Source organism: Argiope bruennichi, chromosome 5 (assembly GCF_947563725.1).
Source record: "Argiope bruennichi chromosome 5, qqArgBrue1.1, whole genome shotgun sequence".
NCBI classification, from domain to species: domain Eukaryota; kingdom Metazoa; phylum Arthropoda; class Arachnida; order Araneae; family Araneidae; genus Argiope; species Argiope bruennichi.
Window position 1 is genome coordinate 62,411,134 of NC_079155.1, and position 13,734 is coordinate 62,424,867.

Sequence of the window (13,734 nt, forward strand, 5' to 3'; positions counted from 1 at the left end):
CAGTTCAGGACTGAAGAAATTAGAAACACACAGTGTTTGTACTTGCTTTAATCAAAATCACAACACATCAATTCTTTTATTTAAAATTACAATTCCTTTCATCTAACATATTTAAAAGAAAGATAAAATGTCCTATCCACCATTAGACCAAATATTAACTAACGAATATAGTAAGATTGCTAATGTAACAATATAGTGTCTTTGATAATTATAGTTTTACAATTGTACTATATTCTTTGGTTTAACTGATTTGTTGAGATTAAATCATCATATAAGTAAATAATATATTTAAAGCTTTATTATAACTTAATATTTTACATAAGCTTTGTATAAAAGCTCACAAATGTTATTCAAAATCACTTACTTCACGATGCAGTTCAACTATTTTTACAATAACAACAGTAGGATCCTAAAAAAGAATATCATAGGATTGAACAGTGAAAAAATATTTAGATTTAAATACAATTATAAGAGTTGTGAATGTTAAAATAAACAAGATTCTAAAAATATTAAATTTTAACTAATGATAAAACTGCTACTAAAATTTTTAAGTGTATATTTCATACATTTCAATCCACACAAAATCTTATAGAAGTAAAATAATGCGGGAAAATATTATTTAAAAATTCATTGACATTGTTTATTTAAAATGTTTTAAAGAGAATTCTATTTGTTCACCTTGCAATTAACTACCCTGATATAAATTGCTGCTAAAATAAAATTAGGTTCAATTATTGTATAAATAATGTTCAATAAAGAACAGATTCAAAGAACAGGTATAAATTAACTGAAAAAAATGATTACCGATTAAAAACAAGAAATTTCTATTTAATGAAAAACAAATTTAAAAAAATGAGTAGAATTTAGAAAATATGGGAAATATATTTCACACAATACGCACATAAAACTAGACACTCCCAAATTCATAAAATACTATTATACTTACTTTTATTGTATTTTGAAATCTTTTAGGATTCAGAAAAAGTAATATTAGCAAAAATAGCGACAAACCGAAGCCTAAAGCTACTAATAATATTAATAATATGGAAAACATTGAAGTACTTTAAACAGCACACGACTCATACATTTTTATAAACAAAACAGAAACTGCCAGATTTGCTACTACCAGCTGATCAATCGTAAGGAGTGTCATTTTCAGTACCTACAAAGTTTTCAAACATAAATAAAATGTTCTTAATCGATTTAAAAACCTCTGACTTTTATTGCCTTGCTTATTCAATTTTTTTATGATTTATTTTTGATTTTTTAGCAATTTATTAAACAAAAAGGATACCAAATAATTTTCATCACCCGATTATTAATGTCATGAGTGCCCTTGCACTCATTCCAGTACACGTGCACTACTCTGTATATTAGTGTTATTAGTTTCGGTGTTCGTCCGAAGCGTTGAAAGCCATTAGTTTCTTAAAGATAGTCGACTGGATAATTTTTTTTTAAATTTAAGACGAATAAAGACAGAGGTTACCAGATTTAATTGAAAACAAATTATAGAGAATTGTCAATGAACAAATTATATTTATGAACAGCAATAGTTCAGTTTTATGCGAAGATACTACTAAAACAATGGTTTTTAAAAATGTGAGATAATTTCTGTGTCGCTATTGCTGTAATCATAGTTATGTATAATAGTACGGACTGCCGCTTTTCTTTGTATTAAATTAAGCTCTGTGATATTGATTTTGTTGAGACATATTTTTATCATCTTGGGATTGCTCTTTGAGTACAATATTTTTAAAAATTTATATTCAAAAATAAAATTGAGGAGAAATTGTTTAATAATAGTTTACATATTAAGGAAAAAACTATTCACTGTTAGTGCATACAAGTTATTAAATTTCTGTCTTTTTAATTATAATATATGCAACAAAGTAAGGTCTTGTATTTTATTTATTGCCTTTAAAAATGTGTGTTATACTTTGTAGCAAATTTAAAATAGGGTATCACTACTTAGAATATAGAAAATATATTTTACCATTTTTTATATTTTAACTTTGATATAAATATTTTTAGTTAGAAATACTAAATATGCTTTATGTATTTTCCCCCTTGGAGTTTTCATTATTTCAAACAACCTTGAGGGAATTTCAAACTATTTTTTATGCTTATGTAAAGAGTCTGCAATTTAAATAATGATTAGCACCTTTGAATTTTCGTATCTTTACTTTCTTTGCAATTGTTATTAGTTTTTATTCATATTTGTTTTAATTTGCAGCTTAAAAAAAAAAAACAATCAGCTTGCTCAACACAGCTTCCTAAAGTATGTTTTTTCATTGTATCCTTGATTGTTAGGTAAATTGTAAGATTGTAAACTTAAAGTGGATACAATTGGAAATAACTATATCCACACTGGATTTTATTTTACTGTATTTTTTTTGTAGTCAAATTCATTGCCTCAAATGATTGTAATTTTACATTAATTTAGTGTACTTAAAGTTTTGAATGATTAGAAACAAACAAGTTATTTATTCCTTGAAAAAAACACTTAACATACTTCTAAAAAATGATATTCTTTTCATTAATATCTTTTTTTTTTTTACTATGCATATTTCATTAACTTGGGATAATTATTCAACTGAATCTAATAGAGAATCTTTTGATCTTCTTCTCCCCCCCCCCTTTTGATTTTCCAGCAAGTTAAAGCTATTTTTTTATTATTATTTTATTTTTTTATAGTAATCAATTATCATCAAACAATTTCTGTTGAAATATCCCTTTGTAAAATATTTCAGTTAAAAGTTTATCAATATTCATCTTAGTATTATTTTAAATTAATAAGAAATTATAATTTGTTTATCATGCTCTTTTATTGTTTATGAATTGCTATTTACAAATATAAAAAGTTCATAAAGAATTTTAATAAAAAGCTTTTATTCTTTCATCAAAGAACAAATACATAATGTCTGATATAAAAAATTAGTTGTTAGGATGTTATTGGCAGACAAGGGGGATGGAACATCATTAATTTAAATGCAAGAAAAATAAATTAATATTCATTTCAATTTTCTATTTGAAAAAAAATAGTGAAATTGAAAATATCTTTGAAACAGTCTTAATTTAGTATTTTTGCTGGAGTTTGTATGAAATAATGATGCATTAATTATAAATTTTTACTATGAACAAAGCTATCTAATTTAACAAAATGGAGAATTGTAATATGAACACTTACACTGAGCTTTTCCACATTTGAAATCTGAAAATGAATCGTTATAAAGCATACTGTTAAAAATCTAGTGATATAATATAAATAAATTGGTAACTCATGTAAAGTATGATATAAATAAATTAAATGTGTAATTTTTTATTACCAATAATTAATGTTATTATTGTAACAACCATTTGAAGCATGTCACTTCAATGGCTATAAATTTTATATAATTTGGATATATTTTTGACTAAAAAATTAACTCTTTTAGGTATTTTATTACTTACCAGCTAGTACCTGGCATTTTGCTGCTGCAGAAGAAATAATTTTGGAAATATTTGAAATTTCTATCTTATTTAATTAGGATTGATAGAAGGAGTGATACTTATTTATTTATTTTTGTCGACAATGTATGCATTAATTGAAATTGAATGATATGTAAAGGAGAAATATAAATAATATTTATTCTATTTTAAAAAAATACTATATTATTCAGGTTTAAGGCATGACGTTTTTTTTGTTTTTCCATTTTCAGCAAAAACAAATTTTTTTGGCTGTCCAAATCATGAGCATCAAACTTACAACTGTTCATGTAAAAAACATGGATTTTGTAGGCGTTTGAAGTTATTGACTTTGCACCTTGTTGATGATAATTGAAAATGTAAGTCGAATGGGGAACTGCAGTCATTTGAAATGAAAAGGCATGTCGGTGGGAATAATTGGAATGCGTGGGAAGAGCACATCTCCATTTGACATTTTGTTAAGAATAGTGGCCTCGATTTTTACTGCATGTTGGTCTTCTAATTCTGATGTACATGATCAGGTATACATAATCTTTGTCCTTTGATTCTTGTTGCATGTTGATCTTGAGATTCTGAAGCGTGTGAATTTGCAATTTGTTAACGATCTTCTTCATTGTCGCTTGTCATTACTGATTTATTTGAGAAGCTCAAATTCGATTATTTCTCCGTACTGCACTTGTAAAGCTACTGAGAGGCAAATGTTTGGGAGACATATTTTTGATGAAGCAATAAACATAATATATGCTTGTATAGTCAAAATATCGTTTGTGAATACACAAATTCACCTAACTTAATCCCATATGATTTTTGGTTTGAAAATGCTGCAACACTCTTTCACATGTTAGTCTTGAACCAAAGTCATATAGTGAAACCTTTGTGTCCTGTGTCCTTTGTTTGTGGTGAACCGAATATTTTCAAGACTGATAGTTTGTGTGTAATAAAAAATGTAATAATGAAGTTAATTTCTGTCATTAGCATTTTTGTCTTTATTGACAATGTCATATTGCATTTTCATTTCCTTAAACTAATCACAGTGCTTTATCTTCTGCTAACTGCCTTTGTTTGAATATTTTTTTTTTCTGTACCCATCAATTTCCCATGTTCTGATATATATATATATATATATATATATATATATATATATATATATATATATATATATATATATATATATATATATCATCTAAATATGAAGACGTCATATCCACTGCTTCTCTTGTCCTGGTATCCCAAGCAGGATTATTTCAATTTGAATCACCCTTTTATTTTTGATTATCAGTATAATATTGCTGTACTGAGTATAATCTTTTACTTGTAAAAAGAAGTGCAAATGATAGTGTAGGTTCTTTGGATTAAAATAATTTAATTTACAACAAAAACTTACAAATTCAAATAGTTGAAGTATGCTTAGATATACCAATCGTAATAGAACACAAATTATATTATAGACTCTGAGCCAACTCTGAAACTAACTTTAAAGCTGTTAACTGGCTTTTATAGTATAGCAGGGTGAGGGTTTGAACTTTCTGGAAATTCCCCAGTACTTCGAGAACCAAATTTTGTCAAGTCTTGAGACCTTGCATTTCTCGAACATTTAGTTGGCAAATCAAGTTGCAATTACAATATATATTTGAATCTGAATTCATTTTTTTCTAATGATATGGAAATTGGCATATTGGACACAATATTTAAACAGACAGACAATTATTTAAAATTTTTAGTAAGGCAAAAGAAATCCATATAATTCATGCCTTTAATGCAAATCTTCAAAAGATATTCTATTATACGAAAGTTGAAAATATTTTCATAATTCATTAAAAAGAAATCAAATGTAACAGTTTCTGGAGAGCTAATGTTTGTTAAATAATGCAGGTTGATCTAGATTAATGAAATTTAATAAACAATTTGTCAAATAGTGGTCATGTTTAATTGCAAACTTGAATTTTAATATCTGTAATATTCAACAGGTTATGTTATACTTTAATTATTTTCTAATGTTTTTTTTGTGTGTATTATTAATATATTTTTTTAAGTATGTTTATAAATATTGGAGTTATCTAAAAAATAGATAAGTAAAATTATATTTGATAAAATGGTTATGGTTTTGAAATAAAAAAGGAAATAGAATTTAAAATTTGATACAAATTATGAAAATTAAAAGAAAGTACTTGATTACTTAATTTTTCCCCCTTCTAAACATATACAAATAATTCGAACAATTTGTATCTAGGTCAAAGTTCAAAAAGTTTCACCATAATAAAGTCTTTGGGATTATTATTTTCTTAATTATAAACTATTGCAGCTGGGAAAATGCATATAACCATATTTTTTCTGGTGTTTATATGGCATTTGGCAGAATCTTCAACATATTTTTTTTAATTCAAGAAATTTTCATACTAGAAAACATTTATATTTGTCTAAAATTATATAGACATTGAATTCAGTATTGATTTCCATATGTTAATGAGTCTTCATATCATCTACATAAGTATTGGATTTCTTTTCACTGTTAAATGAAGGCTATAAAGTAAAGCATTCATTATATAAAAAGAGTATCAGGGTTTAAAATGTCAAATATCTGTTGCATGGTAATGTTGTGTAAACTCGCTATATAAATAATAAAGTAGTGCAATTTTGGAGTTTATGAGAAGTACTAATTATTCCTATTACTACATATTTTAAGACAGCTCTAATTGTGAAGATGCTGTAACTTTTAATCCTTTATATTACAGTTATGTATTTTTCTATCTATTATCATTAACTTTGAATATTTGGATAATTTATTAGAGCAAGTTTGACTGAATGTATTTAAGTATTTCAAATCATTTCAATAAAAAATTCAAGCCCACACATTAGTTCTGTTGTTTTTCTTTGTGTTATCCTTATTACATTTATAAAGATCCTCATAACAGTAACAGATCCACACACACAATAAAGTTATGGTGTAGTACAGAATTAAAATAATTTTATCAATTTACATGAATTTTTTTTAAGTAAAACTAATATAAAAATAAACTTATTTGACTAGTATTTATTACTACTATTAAAAATTACTTAAATAAAATTCATCTTACTTATTTTTGCTGAAAAGATATTCATTTTTCTTATTTATTGTGAAATTTTGGCTTACAAACAATATTTATTATTATTTTCTTGCTAAGTAAAAAATGTTTCAATCTCTGTGCATCTGTCTGTAATGCACAGTTTAATACTACCTTTATTTATTTGTAAAGCTTATCTGAAAGTAGCTGTCTTCTATTACTGCCCAAGCAAAGATTGAAATTGGGATTGTAAAAATATGCAAATTTATATTTACCTCTACAAAGAGAAGCATAATCTTTAAATAAAGAACTCAGCTTGCATCTATGTTTTTATTTTCTATTTTTCTTAAAAAAATTTCTAAAGGAAAACTGTATTAGATTATTAATAGATTTAAATATTAAAAGTAAAATTAAATAAATGAATGATTAAATTTATACACTGAAAAAAAAAAGTTGGAATTGATGTGTTTACCTACAGATAAATTATCCCTGGTTACATTCAACAGTTTTTGTGAATACCAAGTTGAAATTGTAATACATATTCGAGATATGTATTCACATCTCGAAATTATTGTGGAATTTTATTAATGGAATGTAATACACCTCAAATAAAAATTCTTGGAACATAACACTATCACTAGTGATTAAATTTTGTCCAGCAGAATATACTGTGATACAACCTTTAAATGCAAATGTACATCCAGATGTTTCTTTAACCCTTTAAAGGGCCATTTTTTTCTAGTCATATTATGTTAAAATATTTTTAGGCTTGAAATTAGAATAAGAAAAGGGATTCATTTAGCTTATTAGATAAATTTAATTTGATTAATTAATAATTAAGTAACAAATCAAGACGCATCATTTTGTGTGAGATAAAGAACTAAAGCATCTAAGTTTCTGTCTTTCTAAAAAAATTTGTCAGAATTTATGCCAACCTACATAATTTCATACAAAGATTGCTAAATTCGGTGGGAAGCATACTTCCCACATCCCTAGAAAGGGTTAAAAGGGAAACAATGTTGCTTGATGGCACAAAGTTAAATAGTAATTGAAAATGTATATTCAATAATTAGTGTAAGGGAAACAGAAAAATGTTGATATATTAAATGTAGTTATACTTCACCAATCATTCATAATATAAACTTGGTTTTTCATCTAATTTGAAGTGTTAAGACTTGTAACAATGAACTTGTTGATATTGGGTAGTTTATTACAGAAAAGAAAATAATAATTACAAATAGATTTATAACTTTGAAGCATGCTTTATAAAATTATGCAACTACTTACTCTCTTTTCACCAGCAATAATGAATCAAAAATATTATACAGGATTACTTGTCTATACATAGTGGCAAATTTCTGATTAGGTGATTGTCTAGGGCCACTGAATCGAAAAGGAACTGCAAGCAGGTCTATTGAACATAAATATTTGCTAGCCAAATAAATTTGTAATATTTTAATTTTATGAATTATAAAATATGGAATAATTAAGAATTATACAATATCTATAAGCAACAAGCATTTTTAAAAATATAATTGTATATTAACCTGAATGTCATGTATTATAATTCCTAATATATAAATGAGTCATGAGTCAACCTAAAATGAATCGTATATTATTTAAGCAAAAAAATATGTATTGAAATGTACAACTAAATTGAATACTTTATTGAAAGAGGGGTCTTATAATGCTTACTGTTTAAGAATACAAGCCTTAACACTTCAAATGTCTTAATCCACTCCTGTCTATACAAGATGGTTGGGGTTGAATACTTGTTTCTACATTTTGATAGATTGCTATGAAACGATGCAAGTCATATACTACACAGCCAGTTCTGAAAATCAAAATTTCAAGGCATAAAGCTTCCAAAATTCATTTCTATTATTAGGAAAATCAGTAAGTGAATTTCTTTGCAATATAGAAGTTAGTTAGACTGTGCTACTATGGAATGATCTTAATATAAAAGCTATACATATGCCATTTGAAGATGCATATTAAATTAGACTTAATTATTTTGTTTTATGCAATTTATATTTTTGCTAATACAAAAATTTCCTCTAATAACTCTCCACTGTTATAGAGTTTAGGTTGTTGAAATTGATTGCTTTAGCACCTATTTCTAAATGACTAACATGTTAATCACATTCTAAAAAGTAATTAAAAATTTGCAATAAAAATAAGCACTGGGACATTTTTATGTCCCCCCCCTTTTTTTTACAACTACACAGAATATAAATATATATACAGAAACTTTTATTAATTTTTTTTTTATTGTGAATGATTCTGAACTTTTTAAAATATCTTTTATAAAAGTTAGTATTTTATGATTTATTTTTCGGTTACTTAACTGTCTATTTTGTGGTAATTCAATAATTTTAAAGCTTTGCAATGCATAAAATCTTTGAAATTCAATTAATGCTTGCAGATATCAGGCAATCAAAAAAATGCAATTTTTTATAATCATTAAGAATTTTAGACATTAATTAAAATATGAAATGTAATAGAGAGAACATTATGAGAAAATTCTCCAATCAATTCTGTTCATATTATAAAGATATATCATATAAGAGAAACTGATAAAGTTATAACATAATTCATTATTGAAAATTTAATTAAAAAAACACAGTTAATAAACATGCAAGGGTTAAAAATATTCATACATGTATTTTTTTTAAAGTAACAAAATTTATGCATAAAAAATAATTAATAGCTTTTATACTGATAATGCATATGAAAATTTAAGAATTCATTTATATTGATATTTTTACAAATAATGACATATAAATTAATCTATTTTTATATGATAAATTTAAAAATAAATCTTATTTTCAAGCATTAAAATAAGAAATTATAGAAATTTTATACATTGCATAAAATTATAATAATGGAAAACTTTAAATAAATATGCAATGCTAATGCAAATAAATAAATTGAGATATACATATAAGCATTCATATGATTTAAGCATACAAAAAAAAATTAACAAATAAATGCACAGGGAAATTCGTTCTTAGAATCGAATCTTTAAATTCAGTGAAATAACAAACACAAGACAGATATAAGGGTTATTAAAATAATAAATTATAAATAAATAGCATATATGGAAATAAATAAGCTATATATATGTAGAAATCAATAAAATAAGAACAAACAACATTTCTTTGAAACAGAGTTCTTTATACAGTTAAATCAATGCACAAAATTTTTTTATTCATATATGAAAAATTACTTATGATTTTTTTAGAGAAAAATTCAATATTTTTATGAAAAAAAATTTGTTTTGATTTATTAAAAAATTATTAATAGATAGTAAATAAATACATTTTACTTTGTAATTAAAGAAAAGTATCAGACAAGTTGTAGAATGAACACAATTATTGGAAATGATTTAGATCTAAGTCCTAATGGGTGTAATAATTATTATACCATTTAAAATTCATGCTGCTTGAGCAAGCATATTTTAACAAAGCTTTTGAGCATATTCAAGTCCAATAATAAATCAAAGTTATTCATTAAATTACATATTTTTACATTAAAATATGTAATTTAATTGTCAATAATAATAAACTTAAAAGACAAATATTTAGACAATACAGTAGAATTCTCTGATATCCTTTAGGTATTTGTATGGCTCAAAATGAAAATTAATTTCAAAACAAAATGATTTGTAAAAAAATCTAAAATATTAAAGAGCTATGCAACAGTTTTAATGATTTTAAAACTATAATTTGCATTTTATGAGATCCATATTAGAATTTATTTCTGAATCTTTAACTATGTTCATGAATTCAACAAAAATTTTACTGAGTTTTCATTTTGTTCTTGTCAGTATCCATACATAAACATATATAGTTAAAGCTCTTCTTAATATTAGAAACATATGGGTGAAGAGCAGCTTCACAGTACTAGTTTCTTTATGATGTTGTTTCCTGACTTGTGACAAAAAGCATTTTCTATTTCTTAACATTTCTATCTTGCTTTCCTTGAAAATTGTGCTTTAGAATAGTAAGGCAAAAATAAAAAAGGTACAATTGAATTTTAATGGTGACCAAAAAGCGTCAAGAAAAAATTTCATCAAATTATAAGAATATACTTAAATGCATTATTCTTTATTATGAAAAATTTTGAACAAGTGAATCACATGCTATATAGTTTGATGATTGAAATCCCCAAATTGGCAAAAAATTTTCTTGGCGCTTTTTGGTTGCCATTACAATTGGCAAGTACCATAAACAATAACTGTATTAAATAAAAGTCTTTTGAGTTATAAACAATTATATTTTACAATAATTATTTAGTAATACAATCATAAAATAAATATAATCTATTTGAAAAAGGCTGTTTCTTGATCAAGTATCCTATTGAACAAGACATTGATGAAATAAGGAAGACTTGTTTTTTTAAGAAATGACTTATTTGTACATTATTCTAATCTGCTGTCACTATGAGGGAAATATTAGTGTACATGTATTGCAAAAACATATCAATAAATGATATTTTTTTAAAAAAAATTCTATAACCAGGTAGAACATTTGTAGAGATTTAGAGAGTTTACATAAAATTCTATATTATTCATATATTGTATTTGTTTATTCTTATTAATTAAGATATTCAGAAGACCAAGCAAAATAAAATTTGACATTAAATAATAATCACTTATGAAATTTCCGTACATGTTTATTTAAATCAGATTTATGTCGATACTTTCTATCACAAAATTCACAATTAAAATAGCTATCTAGAATACAGATATGTTGTTCTAAAATTTCTGGTGAAGCAAAGACTTTTTTACACTCAAAACACTTAACTCGTTTCTTAGGCATATGTGCAACAGAATGTTTCTGCAAACTCGTCTCTTGAAAAAAACCTTTTTTGCATACAGGACAAATATAAGGAGGTTCCATACCTGTGTGATAATGATAATGATGAACTCTGAGATATCTATAACTTTTAAATGCACCATTACAGATTGTGCAAATTACATCCTTAACCTCTGAATGAATTAATACATGAGTGTTTACATCTGTTTTTTTTACAAACCTTCTAGTGCAATATGGACATGAATATGGTCGAGATGAATTGTGCAGCTCTTTATGACGTTCTAATTTAGTGTTTGTAGTAAAGGTTTCACCACAAATTTCACAACAATTAATATGAGTCAACACATGCCTCTGCAAGCTACTCTTTGTAGTAAACTTTTTTTCACACATGTCACAAGTGTGACCTTTTTCCCTTGTATGTGTCACTTGATGCTCCCTTAAATGTGATATTTGAGTGAATGCCCGCTGACATATCTCACAAGTGTAAGGCTTCTCTCCGGTATGAGTTTGATAATGTTTCCTCCTAGCACTTGAATCAGCAAATTTCTTCCCACACATTTTGCATGGATAAGGTCTTTCCCCAGTATGTGTAAAGGAATGCTGTTTAAGATCTCTTTTTAACCTAAAACCTCTTTCACATATTTTACAAACATGAGGTTTTTCTCCAGTATGTACCATTATATGTCTTAAAAAACGATTATAAGGAAAAGACTTACCACACATATTACACTCAATTTTTTCATTTAAGGAATGTCTCTCCAAATGAGTTTCATATCTTTTTTTACTTTTGAAAGTTGCATCACAAAGATTGCATTTTATGGTTGCTGCTACTATATTTTTTGATTTCTCAAAATTAATGCTAATTTTTGGGGTTCTACAATTTTCATGAGGTTCCAATCCAGCTCTTTGTGTTTCATTTAGAACCACAGTACCATCTGAAACCTCGCATTTCACTATAGGTTCTAACATGGCTATTGTCTCCTCATCAAAATCATTTGAATCATCACAGGAATCAGATTGTGTTTGTGTGTTTATCCTTGAATTAAATTCAACTGTAGAAGGATCATAAATGTCGGTTAACTTTAATGCACTTCCCCTTCCTTCATAATCAGAATCATTATCTGATAAATCATATTTCTTAGATGGTTCCACTGAATTTAACTGTTCTTTACAATTATTTTCAATTTTCATTTCTATTCCAGTCATCTTTCCATCACAATCAGAAACATCAGTTGATGTATCTTGGTTATAAATAGATTCAACTGAATTTTCCTCTATATGACAATCAAAATCACTTCCAGATTCCATTTTTATTCCAATTGTTTGCTGTTCAAAGTCATCAATTGATATATTTTGTTTATAAGCAACTTCCACATGGGAATCAAAACCTTTTTCAATTTTCATCTGTATCCTAGTTAATAGTTCATTACAATCAGAATTAATATTTAATTTATCTTGTTTACAAGCTAATTTTAATGAACTATCTATGTTCTTGTAATTAAACTCAGTTTTTATTTTTATTCCAGTCATCTGCTCTTCATAATCAGATTTATTACTTAATATATCTTGTTTATAAGCTAATTCCAGTGCATTATACCCTTTCTTGCAATTAAATTCATTTTCTGTCTCTGTTCCAGATATCTGCTCTTCACAAACAGAATTATTATTTGATGTACCTTGTTTGCAAGCCAATTCTAATGAATTATCTATGTTCTTGTAATTAAAATTAGATTGTATTGCTATTCCTGTCATCTGCTCTACACAATCAGATTTATTATTTGATATATCTTGATCACAAGCTAATTCTAATGCACTATTATTTGTCTTACAATTAAATTCACTTTCATTTTTTATCTTTATTCCAGTCAACCATTCTCCACAATCAAAACCATTATTTGAGTGATCAAGTTTATATGCCAATTCTGAAGAATTTTCGTCTGCTTTGCAAGCAAAACCAGTTGTAGAGAAATAATTGATTTCCATTATGTTTTTTTTATTTATATTAAAACTATTTTTTTAAAATATACATTAAAAAATGAAAAATATATTATTAATTGATTCAGTTGCTTACATTAAATATTTATATAGATACCATATTTCACAGACTGTTTTAAGATGTTTGCCTGTCATGAATGCATTTTAATCTCAATAAACGATAAAGTTCTCTTATTTAAATATGAAGACAAGTTTTCAATCATATCACTGTTGATAAAATAAAATTAATCAATAAGTTCAAAGCAAAAGTTCGAATAATCCGCATTATTAGATGAAGGAAATAGAATTGTAATCAAAATTTCATATTCATTAAAATTCCAAAAAAATCGCTTACAAGCATCTTATTAAATATGAAAACAAATACTGCCCAGGTGTGTTGTCACAATATCAAAACAAAACTTTTTTTTTTTTTT

At 25.6% G+C, this 13,734-nt stretch overlaps 2 protein-coding genes across 3 annotated transcripts in view; both read right to left on the minus strand.

Annotated features, from left to right (window-relative positions):
• Nucleotides 1-1,193, minus strand: part of LOC129968575 (uncharacterized) — a 37,589-nt gene extending 36,396 nt beyond the window's left edge. For both annotated transcript variants that reach the window (XM_056082600.1, XM_056082599.1), the window contains exons 1-2: nucleotides 947-1,193; nucleotides 365-409 (exon numbers count right to left, since the gene is read on the minus strand). In XM_056082600.1, the coding sequence (XP_055938575.1) occupies nucleotides 365-409; nucleotides 947-1,054 (153 nt within the window). In that variant the 5' untranslated portion in view covers nucleotides 1,055-1,193. The remainder of the gene's footprint in view (nucleotides 1-364; nucleotides 410-946) is intronic.
• Nucleotides 1,194-9,790: 8,597 nt separating this feature from the next.
• Nucleotides 9,791-13,687, minus strand: LOC129969621 (zinc finger protein 728-like). The gene has a single exon (XM_056084269.1). The coding sequence runs from the start codon at nucleotides 13,307-13,309 to the stop codon at nucleotides 11,159-11,161; it is 2,151 nt and encodes a 716-aa protein (XP_055940244.1). The 5' UTR covers nucleotides 13,310-13,687; the 3' UTR covers nucleotides 9,791-11,158.
• Between the last annotated feature and the right edge of the window lie 47 nt (nucleotides 13,688-13,734).